This window comes from Heliangelus exortis, chromosome 23, assembly GCF_036169615.1.
Source record: "Heliangelus exortis chromosome 23, bHelExo1.hap1, whole genome shotgun sequence".
NCBI classification, from domain to species: domain Eukaryota; kingdom Metazoa; phylum Chordata; class Aves; order Apodiformes; family Trochilidae; genus Heliangelus; species Heliangelus exortis.
This window is the reverse complement of record NC_092444.1, coordinates 7,647,636-7,663,273: the sequence shown is the minus strand read 5'-3', so window position 1 is coordinate 7,663,273 and position 15,638 is coordinate 7,647,636. Positions and strand designations below refer to the sequence as shown.

The 15,638-nt window shown below is 47.8% G+C and overlaps 1 protein-coding gene across 1 annotated transcript; it reads left to right on the top strand.

Moving 5' to 3' along the window:
* The first annotated feature begins 1,558 nt into the window (after positions 1-1,558).
* On the top strand, positions 1,559-6,867 carry TMEM278 (transmembrane protein 278). The gene is made up of 2 exons (XM_071766794.1): positions 1,559-2,240; positions 5,592-6,867. The coding sequence occupies exons 1-2, from the start codon at positions 1,971-1,973 to the stop codon at positions 5,859-5,861; spliced, it is 540 nt and encodes a 179-aa protein (XP_071622895.1). The 5' UTR covers positions 1,559-1,970; the 3' UTR covers positions 5,862-6,867.
* The last annotated feature ends 8,771 nt before the right edge of the window (positions 6,868-15,638 follow it).

Genomic DNA, 15,638 nt, shown 5'->3' with positions numbered 1-15,638 from the left:
TGTCTCTCTCGTGCATTTATTACTGAGAAAAAGATGTCACAGTTTGTTCCCCCTCTACCAGGAAAGTGATTGTCCAAACAGAGCTGCCTCGGGGGATTACTGTGTTGTTAAAGCCAAAATTGATCTGTCAGCTGAAGTGCTTTTGAAATCAATTTTAAACGTTTGGATTAGTTAGTACACCTTTCACAAATATTTCAGTGCTTGGCATTCAGAAATGAAGAAGCAGAAGAACATCTTCATATTTGGGAAACAGTTTTCTGGGGGGGGTTTTGGTTGGTTGGGGTTTGGTTTTTTTTTTTTTTGTGATTTACAGGGCAGAGCTGTGGTAAATGAATTTATCACTGATTTAAAGATATTTAGCATCTGGTAGAGCTCTTCTAAGGGGCCACCAGAAAATACTTCGTAAGCAGGACTGTCCAAGTCCCTGGAGAAAGCTGTCTCAGCCTTCATTCTGCTGGGCATGTTGCTACAGCCAGGGAGCAGATCAGTGAGTGAACCACCTAACAGTGAGTAAAACACCCAACACATCATATAACACACAGAGCACAGGAAAACACCCAACACCAGTGGGGGAATGGGCACCCAAAATGTCCAGTTTTGCCCAAAAGCATTGACTGGAGGAAAGCTAGCACCAACCTGTATTATCAAATCATTTTACACTGAGCATTGCATGAACCTTGTTTTTCTGACATCCTTTTTTTCAGGGCAGGATTTTCTGAGGAAAACAGGATTATGTGGAACACAGGACTCCTTGGCATCACCTGACAGAGGTGAGCTGGGCTTTCTGGCAAATCACAATTTCCTCTGGAGCTAAGGAAGTTTTCTCCCTCCTGCAGTGCCATGATCATGTGTATATGGATGTCTCTAAAAGATTAATAAATGTGCAGGTATCACTGGAATTCTAAAGTAATACTGATCATATGAGGCAGGGGAAATAACTGATAATTTCTGTGCCTTCACTACAAAAATATCAGTATGTTCTGCAAACACTAACAGGGATGACTGCAGGGAACAGAAGATTTCTGAGGCATAGAGTGATTATTAGAAATTTCTCTAAGGTTTTGTGTTGTTTTTTTTTTTTAATCTAGAGAGAACTTGTAGAAAATGAATCAAAGGCAGAATAATTAAAACTGAAAAGGGATCAGTGTTCTGGGAGCCACTGCTCATCCCCTTTACATCCCTCTCAGCAGGGAGAGGGATGTAAAGGATTGGCCAGCTCTGAGCACAGCTTCAGAACCTGTGTAAACAGAGCAGCCTTGCAGAGCTCTGAGAGCCAGCTGGGAAAGGGAGACACTGCTTGTGACTGCAGGCAGCTGAACAGCCACACCACACTCTGCTCCAGCCCCTGCAAGGTGTGGGAAGGGCTCCAGCAAGGCAGAGAGGGGACACACTGCTGCTGTGCATTATCTTCACCCATCACTGCATTTGGATGGGAGCTGGGGAGGAGTATTTGGCTGGGGACAGGGTGAGGAGCATGAAGAGATGCTTTGAAGTCAAAGAACTGCCTGGAAGTGCCTAAGCTCAATATTAATTAAATTTTTTAAAAAAATTAAGGAGATTAAAACCAGGAGCTCTCTGGAACCAAGCAGCCTATGAGAGCTAAGACAGCAAATGTTTGGGATCTCTTGGGATCTTGATCCTAGGAAGAACAATCAGAAGTTCAGGAGTGCTAGGGATTCAAAAGCAAAGCAGTAGCTATTGCCCAGGTTCCAGCAACCACATCTGCTTGGAAACGGAGGTTGGGACACTTCTGGAAAACATTCTGAAACAACCTGTGCTGGTGAAGTTCCTGCTGGGGAAGCAGGTGGCCAAAAGACTTTCCCTCCTTACTCCATTATGATCTCTGGTTAAGTGTTCCTCTCCACGAGTGGAAGAGTCAAGAAGAGCCTCTGCAATTAACTTCTCTGTTGCCACAAGCAAAGAAACCATTTTTGATAAGAGCTTGAGTTGATTAGGACCCTTCTTGAAGAATGTCTGGCCAGGACATTGAGGACGTTGGAGCAGAAAACCTCTCAGAGAAGTCTCAGATGATTCCCCACCTCCCACCATATGACATAGATGACCAGCTCCTTCCCAGGGAGCCACGCAGTGCTGGGTGCTGCTTGGCATGGACCCTCCTGGTAGTCACCATGAACTCCTTGGTCTTTCTGATGAATTTGCTCTTGCTGTTGGTTATCTTCACCATCGTGCTGCTCCCTACCATTGTGGTGGTTTACTTTGGCTTCCAGTGCCACTCTCAGGTAAGTAATCCTTGCTGCCTTAGACTGCTAACAGCCACCTCTTCAGCAGAGGCATCCCTAGGGGGTTTATTTTAGCCCAGAGGGGCTGTGAAGACAAGGCTAGGTGGGGGAAGGTATTGTGTGCAGACTGGGCTGACAAGAACAGGGCTGTGGCAGTTCCTGCTGACCCATAGGCTCTTGGCTGTACAAGGCTGGTGCTCACAAAAATGAGCTAGGTAAATTTTTATCCCTCCCTTCTGCCAGTTTTGCAGGAAATGGAAGCTTGGTTGGGCAATAAAGTTGTATTCCCCTGAAAACAGCAAGCAGCCAGGGCAGGCCAGGTGAATACATTCCCTGCTTGACAGAGTTGTTGTTTGCATTTGAATGGCAGAACATTTCTCTTTTTTTCTGTGACCTCTGCTACCTAAAGCTGCCAACCTGAACTCCACTGGAGCTCCCACAAGTCCTGTGTGAGCTCTGACACTGCTTGTTACTTCCCATTCCAGGAAGCCCTGCACAATGTCTGTCATGTTTGATCTGCCTAATGACTAATTCTACCACTTGTAAAGTCCAACAGAATCTATAATCCCCTCCTTATGCCAGTCTGACATTCAGATGTGGTCCCAAAAGTGCTGTGCAGCTTCTCACACCAACACATCAGCTGACTTTGTCAGGAAGGGCTCTTGTGCATGGCTGTTCCTGGTAGCTTCTGTCCTCTTGATTTCCATATTTTTTTTTTACTTTCAAATATTTCTTTTTGGTGGGTTTTTTTTCTTTTCTTTATTTCTATAAATACTGTTAGAATCACTTGATTTAGTAAAGCTGTGAACAAGCAGTTCTCCTTGTTTCCTCACAGGCAGTAAATGTTTGACCAGCTCACCATGATGTCTGGTAAGCTAGAAGAGCTATTTTAAGTCCTTTTTGGGGAAAAAACCCCCCACACACCGTAGTACCTTCTCAAAATGTGGATGCTATTGGTGTCCCTATTCCACAAAATCTGAACTAGAGGGAAGATGATTTAACTCTTCTCAAACTGATGGATTTACCTGGGAAATATTGAAAGTAGAAAGGTTTCCCCCCTCCTATTAATGAAATCTCTGCAATGCTATCTAACTACACACAATCTTGGGACCTCTGAGTGAGTGAGCAGATCCTCCAGTTTAACCCAGTAAGGCTTTGCTGATTCCTGTGGAGCTGTGCATGGAGATAGCTGTGGAGGTCTCACTCCATCATGAAGGATGGAGACTCCTCCTGTGCCTGTCTGCAGTGTCAGACCAGGTGTCCCAGGTGTAGAAACTGTCACCAGGCTCTGGGAGAGCTGCTCCTGCACTTCTAAAAGTGCTGATGATATTTTCTCCAAGGAGCTGTGAAGGTGCTTATCCTGTAGGTGGAATCCCAGTTTGCTCACTTGATGCCTCTGACCCTGGGGACACAGCAGCATTTTGACTACAAGCATTTAAAGCTTTGACTAGGAATGTGCTTCCAATAAAGCCACTGCATTGTGTTGTTCAGCTGACATCCCACAGCTCCCTGTCTCAGAGCTCCCTGGCAAAGGGACTGTGCTGTTATTGTTTTCTCAGTACTGATCTGTTTGCTGGTCTGAGAATTTTTGGCTTCAGTTTTTATTGCCCTGAAACGATGACATCTCATAGCTGCTGTTATTGAAAAGCTTTTCCTGATCCTGCAAACTTATGAACAGGGAGACATCTGTCACAGTAATTGTTTTGTAGAACAGGGCAGGCACAAGTGCTGCTGCTTGCTGGAGTGAAGCATAATTCACAGCAAGATGCCTGGGCTAGAAAATTCCCACTGTGGCTCTGGTACCTTCTGGAAATGTTTTCCTGTGGGATGCAAATGTGTGTGATGCCCAGCAGGGTAAAGAGGGAGGCTCTGGAAGGGCTACAGTGAGCAAAAGTGGATAGGAAGGGTTCTGAACAGTCCTGAAGCCCTTCTTCACTGTCAGCTGTAGCAGTTTCCTTTGCCAGTCTGTGGCTGTTAGGATTTTCCCATATAAAAAGGCAAGGGTGTAGAGTGAATTCTGTTCTATGGAAGAGTGAGTCTCCAGGAGAAATAACCTAATCAATTCTCCTGGTGAGACAGTGCAGTGGGGGCTGTTGTGAAGTGTCTGGACTGTCTCCATGGGTGCAGAGCAGATGCAGATTCTGTAGGACAGGAGGGGGTTTGGGGCAGGTTTAAGAGGAGGTTGCCTGTAAAGCTTCTAAGTTCATTTTTCCTATGATCTGAAACTGGTCCTTGAAAGTCATAAATATTGGACCCCCAAAATTGGACCCAACAGGGAAAAAGTCTGAGGATTGCCACCCAGAATTAACCCTTCCAGCTTCGACCTGCTCGACCCTCACCTTGATAACCTCAAGTTCTGCTCTGCACACCCAATGCTCTCCAGCTGAGGGCTCTGAGGAGATGGGAAAGGTTTTTGTGTACAGCCAAGTACATGAGGATTGAAAGCAGCTATGTTGATCTTAGCTGGAAATGTTTTTCTTTAATAGGCATAGAGGGGAATTGGGGCAGTATGGCTTGACAAGAGCAGTCCTTTCTCTTTGGGCTGCTGCTTTTCTCTGCCTTCCTAGTAGCCAGAGGCTCATTTCTGCACTGCAGACCCATTAGGCAGATTTATTCTTTTTTTTTTTTTTTTTAGAATGATGGGTCATGTTTTGAAAAGTGAAGGAAGCTGAGGGACATGAGGGCTGCCTGGAGCATTTGCTAATGGAGAACTGAGTGGCTTGATTCAATTCTCCTACTGCCAGGATGAATAGGGGACTTTAAATCCCACTCAGCAAGGACCTGTGGGTGTGCTGGGTGCTTTGCAGCATCCTGGGGTGAATGAGGTTTCCTGGCAGCTTTTGCAGTGCAAAGAGATGCTGGGAGGCAGGAGGGGGCACAGTGTGTGCACAGACAGGTGACAAAGAGGGCAGGAGTCTGCAGAGTCCCCAGCCAGCAGGTAGGTGCAGGGTGACCAACCTCTCTCTGCAGAATCTGACATCTTGCTTTATTTTATTTATTTTGTTGTGATTTCCAGTGTGTTGTGCCACCCACATCGATGCAGCAGCAGGAAGCCTGTTCATGGTTTCTGCCTCTCAAATGCTCAGCTGTGTTGTTGTGATGATTTACTAAAGATGAGAGTTTCCTGCTTCAGGATCAGTGTCCAGCACTCTTGTCTCACAGTGGTGCTGGAATAATTGAAAGCTTGATTAAAACGTGTTTTAATCACGTAATGTAGCCTGAAGATTGTTGAGCTCAGCTTGGAGAGAAGAAAGGGTTGTGTCTGTCTGTGAGAGCACCATAAACCAAACCCACTCCTACCCACCCCTCTGTCCCCCACCCGTGACAAGCTCTGTCTCACTCTTCCCACAGGTGCTGCATTCAGCTGCTCGCTACTGCAAGAGCATCTTGGATGACAACAGCTCTTCTGCCCTCATCATCCTCGGCTTCATCATCATGTCCCCTCTCATTGTGGTGGCCATGGCTACCTACTGCAGCCTGGCCAGGAGGCTCCATCTCTTCCTGTGCTTCCAGCCCTGCAGCAGGGCTGTGTACAAGGGGGTGAAGTGGCGCTGGTACGAGGAGGGAGGTCTGTGCAGATGTGCCAAGGGCTGGAACACTCAAGTCAAGGCCTGGGTGTGAGTTTGCAGCACCAGAGGCACTTTCTTAGCCAGCAGCCCCTTTTCCCTGCCCTGTCTCTCCCCACCATCACTCCCCAGAGCCACCATCCTGAGGCCTGCAGATGAAGGCTGTGTAGTACTGGATGTGAGAGGAAGGGAGATCCATGAATTTCTGCAGCTTTGTCTGTGAGTGGCTGGGATTCTGCCTGCTGGGAAACACAGAAAACACAAATCAGAGTAAAGAGAATGTTCAGCCCTAAAAGAAGAGGGACCCTTCCCAGTGCCTGTTGCATTCAGAGCACAGCACTGTTTCCAGGCTTGGTACTGTGTTCTGCCTCTTGTGGAACACAGAGCACATGTGTCTGGGATGGAAGGGTGGTGGGAGCAGCTGCTGCCCTTGCTGTGTGCCTCAAAGAGGTCTCTTTGGGAAAGGACCCTTTGGTGGAGCATCCAGCCTAGAGGAAGCAGCTGTGCTTTTCCTGAGTGTTGGACTGCCAGTGCTTTTAACCTCTTGCAAAGGTGTCTGTAGGTCATTACCTCTGTGATGTTTGGGATCCACCACTTCCCTGCACATCAGATGTTCTGTCCCTGCTTGGCAACCCCTCTTTCCCATGTCCAGAGCTGTGCTTATGCTTCTTTTGGTGCTCCTGAGTCAGGCCACTGGGTTGGCTGTGGAAATGAATGCTTACCTTTGGGTCTCTTCCTTGCCAGCTGCTCTGAAATGTGCTTTTCTGGTAATGCTGCTGGTAAGCAACCAGCAAAAAAGCTCCTTGCCCTTCCTGCTGTGGTCAGGTTGTTTATTCTGGGGTTAAAAGCAGAAGGTAGGGCAAGTAGGGCAAAACACAGCAGGTAGATGCAGGATTCTCTCCTGTCAAATCACTGTGGGTCTCTGTAGAATTCTGTTGGTGGGGTCTGTGTACTCCTGATCACTGCAAGCTGTGTATTCCCACTGCCTGGCTTTCCCCTCTCCCAAATAAAACCATTTCAAGTGTTATGTATAAATAAAGATCGTGCCAAATCTCCACTAAGGGAAGTTTTCTCTCTGTTCTGTCTCAAAGCATATCAGAAACATCTTGTGGCCAGGCTACCACAGCACCTATCACTGTCAATTAAAATGGAATTTCTGTTTTCTTTCTGAGGACTGAATATTCAGTCCAGGGAGCCTGCAGGAGCCCTGGTCGAACCCAGAGAAATAACCAGTGATGAAACTGAATTGAATTAGCAGGAAAAACACAGGGAATGGACAGTGGTTCACTCAGTGCAGCCACCAGAACAGACAAGAACAACACAGGGACAGCCACTGATCTGCTCTTTTTCATTTGCTTAAACTGTTGCTTAATGTCTCCATGTACCAAAGAGGAATGGAGATTGTCCCATCACAGAACCTGAGTGGCTGAAGGAATGTAGTTTGTATTTTAATACTTGACCATGTCTCTAGATTTTTGCAGGGTGAAAGTGCTGACCAAATCATTCTGATGGCATTCAGGAGAGTAGGAAGGAATCAGTGTTTGCTTAGGCCCATCCTACAAGCCTAGTGGATTGCTTGGCTGGAAAATGGAAAGTAATTGGTTTGAGCTTCTTTTCCTTAAGCTAGAAACTTCTTCCTTCCCTGAAATGATGACTATGAATGCTTCAAGAAGAAAAAGTTTCTTTTCTGTAAATGCTCTGCAGCTGACAGATGAAGTGGCTGGCAAAGGCTCTACTTTTACATCCCCACTTCACCGTGGGACACAGATAGCAGTGGATTAGCTGATTGTCTCCTAGCAACAAAAACATAAAACAAGCTGAGGGTGACACATGCCTCTTTATGGCCTCCCAGAGAATCTTGCAGGTTATTGTACACAGTGCTTACAAACACCACCTTCTGAAAGGTCCCCAAAACACTGAATTTCCTGTCTCTGGTTTGTCCTTCATTAAAAATAAAGATCCAGGCTCAAATAAACTTTGTTGACACCCCTGTGTCCTAGTGACAAAATCCTGGGGGATGGCTGTGTTCCCCAGGTGCTGGGCTTGCAGGTGTGCTTGGAATATGGTATGGAGGACACACACAGGAGGGAAAAATTTGGAGAAGGCATCAGCAAGCTGTTCTGGATCCACAGGACTAATACAGCAGTCCTCCTTCAACCAGTTCCTTTCATGAAGAGCCAGCCTAGAGTCAGGAGCACATGATCATCTCATGTGCCTCAGCCCATGAGAAGTGAGACATCCATTAAAAAAAAAAATAAATTGCAATTGCTCACACTGCCAGCTGTGTTTGCTGCTCTTGTCTTTTGGTGTGGCCTTCCCCTCCCTTCCTCCACTTCTGCTGTCAGTCTCTGTCTCATCTTGAAGAATTAAAAGGAGAAAAACAGTCATAAGTGTCTGACAGGCTGAGGAAAAACAGAAGAAAGTTCCTTTTCATGAAAAGGAGGTATTGTGCTACAGGATAATAAGGTTTTGCCTGGAGGCAATGCTTGTTGGCTGGGTACAGATATCTGATTGGAGCTGTTTTTTCTTTTGCTCTCCTGTCATCTAATCTAACTGCTTTTACAAAGCAAGCATTCCTAAACCTAGCTGTGGCACAAGGATTGTAGTGAACCATTCCCATGGCAGCCTCTGCAGAAGAAACAAAGAGTTATTGGCAATAGCCTTCCTAACAAAACAAAAATTCATTCATTTAATTTGGTATTTGGCTTTACAGAGAGATTTAATAAAAAGGGGGAAATGAATCTACCAGGGAGCTCATGTCCTCCCTGCAGCAGCACATCCCTCATCTCACACAGCCCTGTCTGGACCCCAGTCCTGTCTGTGCCCCCCTGGCAGGGAGCACAATAATCCATCCCCACTGTGCTGTGCCTCTGGTTTAACTGGCATGATCCTAAATTTCCTGTGGAGAGTACAGAGACATCCTTGATAACCTCAGCCTTGGAGTGGCTCTGGAGGGCAGCTGCTGTGCTGGTGTGCCAGGCAGGGACTGTGCCCACAGATGCTGGGGGACAGGAGGTGCCAAGACAGCCCTGCCTCCTACAAACCCTCTCAGAGCTTTTTCCAGCCCAGAGGTCAGAGCACAGCTCTGCTTGGCAAGGTAATGAAGTGGGACAGAAATGGATATATTTTAACTGTTTGTTTATTGTGTTTTTTGTTTTTTTTTTAAAGTCCAGCAATATGTCGATTTGATTTCTCTGCAACATTTTGTCAGTGATTCAAAGCCATGGCAATAACCTGGTACTGATGGACCTCAGAAGACACTAAAATATATTTCCACCCAACAAGGTTTTGGGTCAGGCACAGTGTTTATTTGTGCTTCCCTGCTCCTCTTTTCATCACCACAGACCCAAAGATGATGAAATCACTAGAAAGATGCCACATCCCAGTGGTGTTTAATCATGTTTAGCCCTTCACACCAGTGTCAGCCCAGACATAAGCCATGACACCAGCTCTCTGCTAGCTGAAGCCTCTGAGTTGGGCAAAAATGAAATGTTTAGGCCATTTTAGCTGATATGTTTAATGCATTTCTCATGTCTTTCACCTGGGTATCGGTCCTCTGGTACCTTCAGTTATTGGAGCCCTCAGCTGGGGGCAGTGCAAATAAGAAACATCTGTCAAACTGAGCTGAAAGCAGGAAGATTTCTTTAGAGCCAAGGACAACACAACATTTATTGGAAGGATGCTAAATTCCTCCTTTGGGGGGAGTGAGCGGAAAGGAAGCTGGAACCTGCTGGATGGACCATGAGAAGGAGTTGAGTGCACTCTGTCCCAGCCAAGGGAGAGGCTGTGGCTGCCTGCTCACCCCAGCTGAGCCAGAATGAGGGCTGAGCACCCTGCCTGCTCCTGAGGGATGCCCTGCCAGCTCTGGGATGCTGCAGGCACCAGGCTGGTTGTGAGAAGGATCCCACTTACAGCCAGGTAACAATGAGGAGGGACTGGGGCTCTGGGTTTGTTCCTGGGATAATCCCTCCAGGGTGCATTGCAGCCACATTCCATGCAAACTGCAAGCACTATACCCAGAGGGCTCTGGTTTTTCCTAAGAGAAAAAGCCTCTTGCAAAGTGCTCTTAGGAGAGTGGTTGTTGCTCTCCATCTCACCAGGGAAGTCTCCTTCCCCACGTGCTTGGTTTGATGTGCATAACTCTCCAGGATAATTTGGCAGGGATCTGCAGGGTTAATATCATTCCAATGACATATGTGCTGGACAATTTCTTTTTCTCTCTGTATTGCTGTTGCTGACTGCTGAGTTGTAACTTGAACGCCTTTGGGGACATCTCCATTGTCCTCCTTCACCTCCCTTCTCTCTGCTCTCTGCTGATTGTTTCCAGCCCTGCTGCAAAACTTGGTGAGAATGAATGGAAGTGATTAAATGAAAGAATAATCGGGGAGTGCCTGCCAAGGGCTCCTTCACTCTGTCCCCTGATCTTCCCAGTACATAAATGCTGTCAGAATGGGACACAGACTGCATCTCCCTCCCAGGAACACTCCCCTGGGACTTGGATGGGGCACTACCCATGAGAGCTGTGCAGAGGAGAGGGACAAAGGAGAAAATGAAAGCAGCAATTGAACCTGGGTTTCAGGTACACCAGAGCCACACCTTTCCAAACTTGTTCTTCCCATCAAAAATGCCCACATTCTCCCCACCTCAGGTTCAGATTATCTGCAGTAACCTGTGCCACAAGACCTTCAGTTGAATTTGTGCAGCAATACTCTAGAGGAGTGTGAGCTGTGGTTTTGTGAGATGCTGCTCCAAATGTGGGGCCAGGAGGCAGAACTGGGCCAGTCGGGACCATGGTGCTTCTTGAGTTCACCTCTGGAAGTGCATAGCTGGTTGGCTGCAGGTTTTTTGGTCTCCCTTTGGCTGGCTGTCATCTTCCAGGATGGAATTTCCTTCAATTTCCTACACTGTTTGCATGATCTGGATTGTTCTGCTGTTCTCCTGTGTGCCCAGACCTCGAGATGGTGCTGTGGGGCTGAGCCTGGAGGATCCCAGTGAACTCTGCTCCATCCAGGCTGGATGGAGAACTTCAGCTCTGGGACAGCTGCTCCTGGACATGCTGCTCTTTACTACCTGTGTCTACAGCCACGGGTGCTGGGCAGGCAGTACACAGTTGGCTTCCCAGTTTTTGTGTCCAGACTGAGCACCCACAAAACCACGGGACAAGGTGGAAGTGGCACAGAGCATGCAGGATTTGACCAGGGTCTTGGTTCCTCAGCATGGCCATCTTGCAGGCTCTCCTTCCACCCATGGGTGCTGCTTCTGGGCTGAATCCCTTCAGCCTAAGCAAGGGCATTTCTGGTTAAAAGCATCTGTTACTGGAGTTTTGGCCAGATCTGATCTTATTTAGCTGGTGAGGGCTGAAAAAGGCAAAGGCGGGGGGGGAGTGCATGATGGGTGGTGTGATCTGTCATGGAAATTTTGGGTCACGTCACACAAGAAAGCTCAAGGGGATCAGTGTGTGCTGGCACAATGCAGACATTCTGTGTGACTGCCAGAAATCACCTCCCAAGGCTGTTGTCTTTGCCTTCCCTTTGACCTCAGCCCAGCCACCCCTGCAGAGCTGCTGGTGGCACCAAGAGTGCTGGGGCTGCCATTGTCCCCATCCCCAAAGAGCAGGGCAGAGGCAGTCTGGGCAATGTTCCCAGGTTGTGTGGTGGCTACACCCCATCCTCCCAGCCCTGACTCTCAGTGGGAAAAACAGGGACATTTGTTGGACCAGCACAAGAGCCAATTTTCATCAGAAGAGCCATGACTTGGCCACGTTGGACACGCGGTGCCACAGGGGATGTTGCTGCTGCTTGTCATGGCTTTCCTTTGCATTTACCCTCTCTGCCAGCACATGAGCTCATGGAAAAAGTGGCAGATAATGTGGGCAAACAGTGGGGTTGGACCCGACTGTGGCTGTAAATTCAGCAGCAATTAAATGCTGAGCAGGAAGGTTAGTTCTTCCCACTCACCTGAAAGCATCCTTCTGCTCCTGTTCTTGGGTAACAAGCCCATGTACTAAAATTTGTCAACACTTTTTAATCTGTGTGGCACCAAATAGGAGGCTGCTGGAGCATGCTGGAGCCTTTTGTGGAGTGTTGCAATAACATTGTGGTTGCTCTGCCCCCCTGTGCAGACTGGCAGCTGATGTGCAGGGGGCTGAGCACAGCTTGCCAACCCCTGCACCCATCCTGTCTCCCTGCAGGTTGTGCAAGGAGTGAGAACCTGCCTGAGGAAGATGGTTTTAGATAACACAATGATAAGGTGACAGGCCTGACTTGGGAACTGAAAGGGCAGGTGGCCAGTAGTGTGAAGGGAGCTGGCTCTGAGCTCCTTGTCTGCAGAAGGGGACATGGATCTGCTGGGTGTCACAAAAGCAGCCAGCACTCGGGATCTGATGTTCCAAAAAGCCTTGCTGCTGGGGAGCTGCTCAGCAAAGCCCTGGCATCTCCAGGGCATGAGGCTGAGCAGAATACAATTAAAATCTGTGGAGGATTTGCTATAGGCACAGGCCAGCTGTGGGTCCCCTTTTGTGCCATCACAGGTGACTTTTTGTGACAGACATTGGGGGAGGAGGCAGGGGAAGCATTTTTCTTTTCCCAGGATGTTTCAGCAGATCCTTGTGGAAACCTGGGGCTTTGACCAGATCTACTGGCACAATGTATCTTACTGGGGAAGCTGAAAAGCCTTTCCCAGCCCTTTTAAGTGCTGAGGATCATTTTGACATCCTGTCTCTGGGGCTGCTTTGGAAGACAGGATGCATGAAGCAATTTGTTTCAGTCTCAGCACAAACCATGCTGGGAAGGACCACGGGGTCAAGCCAGAAGATGCTGATGTGCTTCTGCCCCTCGAGACTCAGTGGGAAATCCTCCAGCAGGTATAAAGCAGCCAGGATGTGCAAGTCTGGGATTGGTTTTCAGGGGTTTGTGTGGACCTTGGGGAGAGATAAGGAGCAAGGAAAAAATTTTACACCAGGAATAGTTATTAGGAGCTTGAGACCTTGTCACAAAATAAAAATTATTGTTTCAATGAGCCATTCTGTAGCCATTGCTGCTGTTTCCTGGCCCTGCCTGAGCCACTTGCAGCAGGCAAACACTGCTGGGGATGTTCTGGCAGTTGCTTCCAAGCCACAGCTGCACTCCAGATACTTAGGAATCCAGAAGCAGGGAAAAAAACCCAAACTTATAGTAAGGAAATCAATCAGTCAGACTTATTCAGCCCATAAAAGATTTTTAGCACAGGTTCAGAGCTCATTCGGCCTTCTGGTTTAATTCCTAATAATGAGGTCCTCCTAAACACGTCCTACCTAAATAGGGGGAGCAGGGTTAGGAGATAAAACCCTGTTGCCTTGATGCAATTACAGGTGTCATGCAGCTGAGTCAGGGTGTGGATAACTTTGGCATTTTTCTACTTCGTTCTCAGTTGCTGGGCACAGCTTGGTGCCTGCTCATCTACCCCAGCTCCACTGTTCCTGTTGGCACTTGGCAGATCAGGTTTGTGTGAGAACTGTGGAGGTATTGTGAGTGGAACTCACCTCAGCTCCTTGGTTTCTCTTTTAGCTGATGGGGCTTTTTGGTGCTTGCCTTCATCATTTCACTTCTTCTCCCTCCTTTAGCCACGCAAAATGAAGTGGCCAAAGGGTGTGCTGCACCTTTGGGGTTGTCTCATCAAGACAGCAGAGACTGAGAGCCAAGTTTATTATTAGATGTGTTCTGGCAGAATATTGTCTGGGATTTCTTGGAGTACAAATGTTGCAGCAGTGGAATTCTCTCATTTTGAGCCCAAACTGCAGAGTGCTCCAGCAGCAGGGTCTCCTGGCACTGCGGGCTGGGGAAGATGCTGGGGTGGATGCTGGCCCTTCCCTGGTGATCAGCATGCACAGAACAGCTCCATTTCCAGAAGAAGGTTTCTCTAGAGCAATAAAGACACATTCTGAACCACCTCACAGTCAGAATCTGGAGACCAGCAGGTCCCTTTTCTTGTCCCAACAGGGACTAGAAGGATGTAAGGAAGCAGCTGGCACAGAGAGCAGAGACTGTTCAGGACAGATGCAGCATCTCAGTGTCAATCCTCCTGCACATGGCTGTGCAGAAAAACCCCATGAACGTTCTGGAGACAAAACAAAACACTCTCCAAAGCCTGGCCAAGTGTTTCTCTGGCACAAGACACTTCCATGAGGTCAGTGTTGGAGTTCCTCCCACTGCCTCCATCATTCACAACCAGAAATGAAAAACTTTCTCTCTGGGTTTGAGACCCCTCATGTTTAGGTTGCCTCACCATGGTCTGCCATGGGATTTATCTGTCTTTGTTTCCTGCTGGCACCCCCTTCACCACGGTTCTGTTTGCTACAGCAGGGTTTGGGGCTGCTGCAGCTTTCATGCTTCTTCCAAAACTGTAACACAGGAAAGCCTTGTCAGGACTGATTAATGATCAACTGTAACCAGAAGGAGTCCAGGAATCACTGCACTAAAACTGTCTGCTTTTTGATCTAAAATACTGGAAAATGATTAAATTCAGGGAAGACAGCAAAAAAAAAAGCACCTTTTTTTTTTTTTTCCCAATTTCATAGTTCTTTTCTCAGTGTTTTTCTCCTTCACCCCTCTGTGTCACCTCTCCATCATGTTCCATGCATGGGCTCCATTCCTGACAAGCTTGTCAGGCACAGGGATGAGGAAAGAGGCAGAGCACATGGAAAAAGAGGATCTCTCACTGACTGCCCAGTGCCTTTCCTGGGGAAAGCATCAGCCCAGAGATAGCCTTGACAGGTGCCAGGAAGCAGTGCAGAGGCAGAGAGAGCCCCACGAGTGGGAGAACTCTGCTGAACAGGATCTGCCAGACTTCCTCCCCCTGGCAGAGCAGGGCAGACAACGACAGCAATCCCATCTGACCAAATGTGGGAAGGGGGGGAATCACTGCCTCCCTTTTTCCTGCCCTGTATCCCATCTGCATGCACACAGCTCCTCTCCTGACTGAGAGTTAGGAGTGAAAATGACTGTGGGAGAGGTAAGTATTGCTTAATTTCTCACTTGGTTCAGTGCTGCAGCTGGGGAGGAATAACTGGAACTGCAGATTTTCACCATTTCAGTAAAGAGCAAGATGTGAGTGGAAGCATGTCTAGAGCTGTGGGTTTGTGTTCCTGTGTGTTCAGCTGCTTCTCTGGAGCTGCTTCTGATCTGTTCTTGAGATAGTGTCATCTACTGGCAGAGCTTTGGGTAATTTGCTGTTAAAGTTGACCATATGCAAGATCTAATTATAGATATAAGGAGTGTAACTGTGACTTGGTAATTCTACCAATAGGAAAAACTAAAGTACAAAGCCCTGGAAGTGTAAATAAATTAAATGTAAATAAATTACTGGGTTTGCTGTCTGAGAGCAGCAAGCTGGGTGCAGTACTCCACTGCCATGGGTTGCAATCCCAGTCCCAGTTTTTCCAACTCACTCCATGTCCAGGTGTTTATGGAATGTGTGCCCAAGTGTTTACAAGCTTCCCAGGGTCAAAAGAAAAGTGGTGAACAATGACAATTGTCCTCTGCCCTTAAATTAAGGATTCAGAGACCTTCCTACATGTCTGGTGGCTTATGGAGAGTATTCCTGAAAAGCCCAGGGCTGCTGACCACCTTTGTTGTGGGAAGCCAAGAGCAGGGACCAGGATGGGGATGAGATCTGAAACTCCAAGGATGGAGCCTGCTGAACAAGAGGAGCTCTCATTGCAGAGGGAGCAAGTGGGTGATGTTTCCATGGGTGGATGGCACCCTGCAGTCACATCCCCTCCTCTCCTTTCTTGGCTGAAGGCAGAAAACCATCTTTCCAGAGGGAAATCCTCTCCAGAGGGAGCCTGTGTCTCTGT